The following is an 8,043-nucleotide window of genomic DNA, read 5'->3' on the forward strand; positions in this document are numbered from 1 at the left end:
GCCGCACCCCAGGTATGGAAACTTGCGTCAAGGCTGCTTCAAGGGGGACACAGGAAGGAGGGTGGCTTTTATTCTATGTGCCGCAGCTGAGTGGGAAAAGCTTTCTTCTGTCTAAGAGTCTGGGGAATTCTGGAGCTTTGCCAGATATTGGTGGCCAAGGTGCTTGTCTCACGTCTCACCAGATGCAAAAAAGATGGGGATGATATTGAAGAATGGGGGAAGACCTTATTGTCCGTAATGCCATGGTTTAAGGTAAGGAAGAGCTTTTTGGTGATGGTACTGTTCAAAAACTAAAAGGGTTTTTAGTTTTTTTCTTCAGCTGACCTGAGTTTCCAGTTCCTAGAGGTGAAAAAACATGCAGAATCAGATGGAATTTGGACCAGGGCACCTAAAGAGACTATGATTCTAAGAAGACTTAGACTACCTGTGAACTTGCCCTCTCAGAAGGTCCAGCCTAGTATCTGGCTCTGTCTGCTTGATGGAAGCATCCCGTCTCCTCTGTGACAGGACCGCCTGTCTACCTCCCATCCACCAAATCGTCTGAGTGCCACAGGGAGCCACAGGCCCACACTGTGACAGTGGTCACTGTCCTCCAGGAAGACAACAGTGTGGGCCTACAGATATCACAGACCATAGTGCTTAGTGCCATAGGGGCCCTAGAAGCCCAAGCCCTACCTCCTAGACATGGGGAAACAGTTTGGGAGAGGGGAAGGACCTTGCCTCAGGTCACTTAATCATGAGTAAACTTCGGATTGAACACAGGTACTTACACACAGATAGCTGCGCTGACCCACACCGGTAAGAACATATTTCCTGGTGTGTGAGTTAAAATTTTTGGTAAAGGGTGCCGTACATTTTGAAATGTTTACACATACCCTGTGTTCAACTGAATGCAGAGAAAAAGCTTTAAACGATTAACCATCTTCTGGAGTTTTTCCATTCGCATTTATAGATCCATTTAAACAATTAATTGGGTGCTTAAAGAATTTATACTTCTATAAATAGTTTCTTTTTCCCCACTGCCCTCTCTGCCATTTTTGGGAATCTGTCAAGTTACTGAAGATGATAATTCCCTGTCCTGCAAATATGGGCCTTTGTGCTAGAGATGAGTTTCTTTAAAATCTCTACAAGGGAAATGGCTGAGGGCATAAGAGTTGCACAAGGGAAAATTTGAAATGAAGCCAGAAGGTTGTATATTTGCACTGGAAAGGGGATGAGGGAAGACCAAAAAATGTTACCATTTTAATTGTTTTAGTCATTTCGGGTATGTTTTACTATTTCGCCTTATCAACAGCCATACTGAACATACAGACGTGACTCAAATTTTCATCCTTGAATGACATCACAGATATTCAAATCATCTGAGCTTTATCATTTTGATCATACATAGCTTACTTATGCCCTTACTATGCTACATCTTTATTTAGTCCAAGATAGGAGGCTTTGTACATAAATGGTGGTTTCCAACATTCATTCATTAGACAACGATTTAGTGAGCCACTGCTGAGTGTCGGGCTTGGTTTTCTAGGCGTGACGAACACAAGGAGAACAGGACTCCAGTTCTCTTGTACTCATTAACATCATACGATCTCTTATTCTTCAGGCCTGTAAGCACCTATGTGATCTGGGCCTGCCCCTCTCTCCTACCGTTTTCCTTTCCACCCTCCCTCTTGACCTATGTTTTACAGCCACACTTGCTGTTCCCTGAAAACACCAAGCTATTCTTACCCCCAGGGCCTTCGCACTTCTGGTCTCCTTTTCCCAGAATGCTCTTCCCCAAGGTCACTTCCTCACTTCATTCAGGTCTTTGTTCAAATACCCTTTCCTTGAAGACAATTCTTTTTAAAGGTAAATCTCTTCCCCCACAGTCAACACTCATCCTGCTTTATCTGGCTCCAGAGCATTGCTCACCTCTTGAAATGTTATAGTTTGCTTACATTTTCTTTTGTCTCCCTTGGTAGAGCTTGGACAGGAAGTTCATCTTTTTCAGCAATGTATCCCTAGAGCCTAGAACAACCTCACATGTAACAGATGTTTCTATGTATTTGGATAATAAGTGAATGAATGAAGGAGGAAGGAAGCAACTGGCTCTGGACACTTTGGGGTGCTCGGTGAGCCAGCTTTGCAGGAGTCATTCTGGTACCCTGTCAGATCATGGCCCTCACTCCTGAGCCTCCCTTTCCCCCTCCTGCTGGGCTCTGTCTGAGAATGGATGCCCAGCCACTCAGGCTCCAAACCTTGCCGTCACTTCTCATTCCTCCCTCCCTCCACTCCCACATCCAATCCGCTGCCAGTTCTGGTGACACTGTGGCCTCCTGCTTCAACTCCTCTTTCTCTTCATTCTTACAACCCCTCGCCCCCCATCTCCCCTATCCAAACCCTCCTTAACTCTTACCTATACCGCTGTCATTGTTTCCTACCTGGGCTCCCTGCCAGCAGGCTCTCCCCCTCCAATCTGTTCTCCATGGGGCAGCCAGAGTGAGTTTCCTAATGGCCATGTTTGATCATGTCTCTCCCCCACTCAAAAACTAAAGGCCGATGATCACGTGGCTTGGCACTCAAGGCTCCCAGCAACTGCCTCCACCTTCCTACCCAGGCTTCCTTCTCATGGCTCCTCTTTTATCCTTTTTGCCCAGTTGGAATGAATTGCTTTCCAGTTTCTACACACGTCCTAGAAGCCCCCACTGCCGGCTCTCTGCTCATGCTGTTTCCACTACTTATAATATTTTCCTCCTTCCTTCCGTTGTACAAATCGTTTAGACCCAGCTCAAATGCTACCTCGCTTCTCCAAAAAGCCATTCCTCGCCTTCCAGAAGAATAAACCCCTCCTTCTCGCTTCTATCCAAGGGGTCATCTGTCTCTCTTTTCGGACAGGTTTCAGGAAAGGACAGGCAACGTGACATAGAAGAAAGAGTTCAGAATCTGGGGTCAAAAGCTCTGAGCTGGAGACACAGCTCTCTGGCTCTGAGACTTTTACAGTACAAATCCTTAGATAAGTTAAACTCTGAGTCTTAACTTCCGCATCTATAAAATGGGAATAATAATGCTATTGATATCATGGGTGTGTTATGAGGATTAAATATAAGTGACAGTGTGTAAGAAAAGCTTTGACTGTATATAAACTATCAAATTCAATCATCCTTAGGTGAGAAATAACTGATAAACAAAAGTGACTTCTCCCAGGGAACTTCATGGATGTCCTATGCTGGTTGAGCCCTAAGTCCAGGAATAGATCAGTGGAGGAGAGATTTTTTGAGGGAGAGGGACTTTCAGGATTCAAAATCTCATGTCCTTTGGCAATCTGAAGAAGGGAAGAAGTGGAGGGTGGACTTCCCTGGTGGTACAGTGGTTAAGAACCTGCCTGCCAATGCAGGGAACACGGGTTCCAGCCCTGGTCCGGGAAGATCCCACATGCCACGGAGCAACTAAGCCCGTGCGCCACAACTACTGGGCCTGCGCTCTAGAGCCTGCAAGCCACAACTATTGAGCCCATGTGCCACAACTACTGAGCCCACGTGCCACAACTACTGAGCCCGCGTGCCACAACTACTGAGCCTGTGCTCTGCAACAAGAGAAGCCACCGCAATGAGAAGCCCATGCACCATAACGAAGAGTTGCCCCCGCTTGCCATGACTAGAGAAAGCCCGCGCAGCAACGGAGACCCAACACAGCCAAAATAATACGTAAATAAATAAATATAAATTAAAAAAAAAAAGAAGTGGAAGGTATATTCATAAGGCTGGGGCCTTAATGATATTAACAGCTACCTATTCGGAGCTTTTTCTATGCCCCAGGCCCTGTGCTAAGTACCCTACATAAATGATTTCATCACAGAGTAATAGAAGAGGAAAACTATAAGTGCTCCCCCCCTTCCCCAGCCCCCCCCACAACAGTTCAGACCTGAAAGATATCCTGACACCAATCCAATGATCTTATTATTTGGAGAGATTGAGACCCAGAAAGATTATAAGCATTCACTGCAACTGTCCAGCCAGATCTCTTCACTCTGAGGGTGAGACCCATGGCACTGCAATAACCCACGGGCCACTGCTCATTATGAAGTCTATGTAAATGGTGCTTCTGGAGCACAACGCCATTTACAGGCACAAAAATGTGAGTGGTGGCCCCTGGAGTTATGCCAGCTGGTCACCCTGTCTCTGCTCCATGCCAGGTTGCTCACCCAAGAAGGAAGCTCTTGAGACAAGAGCCTCAGGCCCCTAGAGACTGAACACTGTCCTCCTTGCCAACTCCCCCATCCAACAGAGTCTTCTCAAAGATGACTGACTTTATCCATTCACCATCCAGCTTGCACTCCATCAACATACCTCTCGGGGCACCCTCTCTGCACCAGGCATTGGGTTCAGCTCTGGGGATACCCAGCTGCCTTTGAGGGAGCCTTGCCTGAGCCATCACCCGAGCCTGGTGAGGCTGTAACTCAAGCTTCCCCTGCAGCTCTGTCAGCAACACCAAGAGGCCGCACTCAACAAACATCAAGGAGGGACAGGTGGCCGGACAGGAAAGACTCAGAGACCTCTACAAAGGGATGATGAAGGGAGCCTGGTTGGATTAGAAGACCTAGGCCCTTAAGGAGGGGGGTAGAGTGAGGGGGAAGGCACACAGTCAGGTCAAGGTGGGGGGAAAGGGGGATGACTCCTTGACCATGACATTACCTGGTCCAACTAAGGACACTGGTTCAGTGACTCCTGGGAGAACCAGGACTAACACCCTGGAATCTGATCTCCTGTCCAGGACTGCTTCATTCTCCCAAACTAAATCTCAAGATCTCCTTTGAGGCTGAAAGAGGCAAATTAAAGGCCAGCCTTTTTTTTTTTTTTTTTTTAAACAGTAAGTATGGTAGGAAATGAATGGCACCTGATGCTCCAAAAGGGGGCAGGGCTGGAATTACAAAGACTTTCCTGACACACTCCGGTAAATTTTTGGGATCTGGGGTTTCAACAAGGATAAGGATGGAATTGTATAGGAGAGGACATGAGTGTGAAAGCCAGGGATGCTAGATTCTAATGCAGGCTTTGCCAGTAACTCTCCCGTGACCTTGGTCAAGCCACCTCACTGGGTCTCAGTTTCTCCGTCTGTAGAATGAGGGCGTTGAATGAGTTCCCAAGATTCACCTGGTCTTGACCCTCTAAGGTACATGATCCTTGGTAAGGTAAACCCCTCAGAAGTCTGACCCGAGCAATCTCCACGTTTTGCAGGAGCCTGGGCCTCATCCAGGAAAAAGGGGCATGCTGGGGGAGGGGAACACGCTGGGCTTTTATTTTGGGGGCGGGTGAGGAACTGGTGGTTTAAGCTACACGGTCCGGGGGAGGAGAAGCGAAGCGAAGGCTGGGAGCCCCGGTTTACAGGCCAGCAGGCTAGCGGCGATCTCCAACCTTCCTCCGGAGCTTCAGACCCTGGAGAGGTAGGTAATGCAGCCAAGAGCCGCGCACCAGCCACGGCAGCAGAGAGGCTCGCACCCCGGACCACCATCCCGATCCCTCCCCTCCCGCTCCGGAACCGCGCACGAGCTTCGTGGGGAGTGGCCGCTGCTCTCTCCCCTCTACCCAGCGCCGGGTCCCCTCCCAGGCGTGGGGGACCCCTCCCCCAGTCCCGGGGCGTCGGGAGCCCCATGGGGGCGTGGCGGGGGCGGGCGCTGGCTTCTGCGCCTGAGGGTCTGGAGGAGGTCTCAGTTGCCGGGGCTCCCTGGGAGGGACCCCGCGCCCTCCACCTTCCAGCTCCCCACACAAAGGCGCCGACGGAGGTGCCGCACTTACCGGCCAGAGCGGACTCCGGGCGCCGACGAGCGGGCGGGTAGGCTGGCGGGAGGATGTGCGCGCGCGAGTGTGTGTGTGTCCCTGTGTGTGTCTGCGCGAGTGTGTGTGTGTGTGTGTGACGGGGACCTCGCCGAGCTCCGTGCGTCTGCGTGTGCGGGGGCGTCCGTCCGTCGGTCCGTCTGCCCGGCGCTCAGTCCCGCGCTCCGTGCGCGCTCCCTCTTCAGATCACCTCACCAAATGCGCTTCGGCTGCGGAGTCTCGGGCGCAGCCGCCAGGTCGGCTCCTCGCCCTTAGTCCCGGCTCCGCCCCGCCCCCGGGCGGGCTTGCGCCGCTTCTCGGGAATTGCGCAGGGCCTGAGGGGCTGGCTAGCGCGGGGGCGGGGAGCTCCTGCGGCGCCCAGGGCCCAGGTGGGGCCGGGTCGCGGACCCTAATTCCCCGACCCGGATCTCGGGCGCCCCCACCCCGCAGCTCCGCTCGGAGTCCCCTCAGGCGCCGCCCCCACGCCGAGGTTGCCTGGACCAGGAGGGCGGGGGAGCGGGAGCACCGCATCTATTTCATTCATGATTTTCTCCTCTCGGGAGCCCCAGGCCCAGGTTGCGCTGCTACGGCGGCCGCCAGAGGGACACCGGCGGGGCCGTGCGCGCCGAACCCGGTGCAGGACCGCCAGGCAGACAGCTGGGGGTAGGGAAAAGTGAGACAAAGGGGTCATAGCCGGGGGGTGGGGGGGAATTGCATGGAGGGGGTGCTGTGGCGCTCCCCGCATGATGTCCGCACGACGCCGTTGCCGCACCTGCACAAACAGAGTAGTTGCATACAGCGGCGCGCACAGTGCCGGATACCCAGGACCCGCTCCAGGACTCGGGAGAGGCACTCGCCTTCCCACCCTTCCCTGTTCAGTCTCTGAGGAGCAAGACCTTCCTCCGCCAGGTCTCACCCTCCTGACGCGCATCACGGGGCGTGTACCTGTCTAGGCTTTCTCGTGGGCACCGGCGGCCTGGACGCGCAAGGAGCTGCCCACGCGCCCCAGAGTCCCACTTTTCCCAGGCTGGCACCCCGCTGGCCGGAGGTTCCTGGCATTCCATCCCGATGGGGGCTTTTTGAGACGTTGGGAGGCATACAGGGCCGGCATCCTAAGCTTCGTTTTCACATGGGGAAACCGAGGCGCACCATCACAGGGCTACCACCCTGGTTCCAGCCGCCGTCCTCTTTCGCCTGGATCTCTGCAATAGCCTCCTTACTGGTCTCCCCGTTGCCACCCTTGGCCCCCTGCAGTTGATTCTCTACGAAGCAGTCAAAGCTATCCTTTTAAAACGTAAGTCAGATCGCGTTGCTCCTTTACGGGAAATCCTACAATGGCTCTCCATTCGTTCAAGTGAAAGCTAAAGCCCCTGTAATGGCTTGCAAGGCCTCTCATGAGCTGGCTCCCTTTTATTTAACTCTGTAACCTCACTTCCTACCACTCCAGTCACACGGGCCTTTTTCAATGCGTCACCAACATGGCAGCCACCCTGTGGCCTCAGGACCTTTGCACTGCTATTTTCTCTGCCTGGAAACTTCCCCCAGATAGTCAAATGGCTTGCTCCTTTACTTCTTAAGTGTGTCACTTCAAAGAGACCTTCTGTGACCACCCTATTTTAAATGCAGACCCACTCCCCCCATTTTCTCCATGGTAGTCATGACCTTTATTTTGTGTTCCTTGCCTGTAGGGTTCACTGGCCCTTCACTTCCAGCTCTCACCTTAGTCCTTTGGCATCCTAGTTCTCCAGCCTTACCACACTACTCTGTTCTCTAAACAAACTGCATTTTCCCATTTCTAGCCTTTGTTCATGCTGTGCTTTCAGCCTGGGATACCATCCCCTGCCATGTCTTACCTAATTTTTAAGTTCCAGTTCAAATACCTCTTTCTCCATGGAGGCTTCTCTCATATTCCCAAAGACACTCAGCCCTCATTCCTTTCTGTTTGCTATAGTAACGGTTCCTTGTCTTTTACCCCAAGTGCCCTATGAAGTCCTGAGTCTCCTCTCTCTCCAGTTCCCAGCACAGAAGGGACCATCAGTCCATGTTGGTGGATCAAGGGCAGTGAATGAGAGGCCCTGGGCTAGGCCTTGATTCATCTTTTTTTTTTTTTTCTAGGAGGGGCACAGAGCCCAGCTGGGTCTTGTTATCCTCAAGTTGTTTCTTGTGGAACAAGGGGAAGGGTCAAATGTCAGATAATGGGGAAAGTGTGGGTAGATGTGTCAGCCAGTGCTCAAGGGCCCACTCTCCCTCCCTG

The 8,043-nt window shown here is 52.1% G+C and overlaps 1 protein-coding gene across 1 annotated transcript in view; it reads right to left on the reverse strand.

Moving 5' to 3' along the window:
• PTPN5 (protein tyrosine phosphatase non-receptor type 5) overlaps positions 1-6,900 on the reverse strand; it is a 55,184-nt gene extending 48,284 nt beyond the window's left edge. The window contains exons 1-3 of the mRNA XM_024764615.1: positions 6,759-6,900; positions 6,233-6,446; positions 6,006-6,136 (exon numbers count right to left, since the gene is read on the reverse strand). Of these exons, the coding sequence (XP_024620383.1) occupies positions 6,006-6,136; positions 6,233-6,446; positions 6,759-6,900 (487 nt within the window). The remainder of the gene's footprint in view (positions 1-6,005; positions 6,137-6,232; positions 6,447-6,758) is intronic.
• Positions 6,901-8,043: the final 1,143 nt, after the last annotated feature.

The sequence above is a fragment of the Neophocaena asiaeorientalis genome, unplaced genomic scaffold, assembly GCF_003031525.2.
Source record: "Neophocaena asiaeorientalis asiaeorientalis breed wild unplaced genomic scaffold, Neophocaena_asiaeorientalis_V1.1 scaffold230, whole genome shotgun sequence".
NCBI classification, from domain to species: domain Eukaryota; kingdom Metazoa; phylum Chordata; class Mammalia; order Artiodactyla; family Phocoenidae; genus Neophocaena; species Neophocaena asiaeorientalis.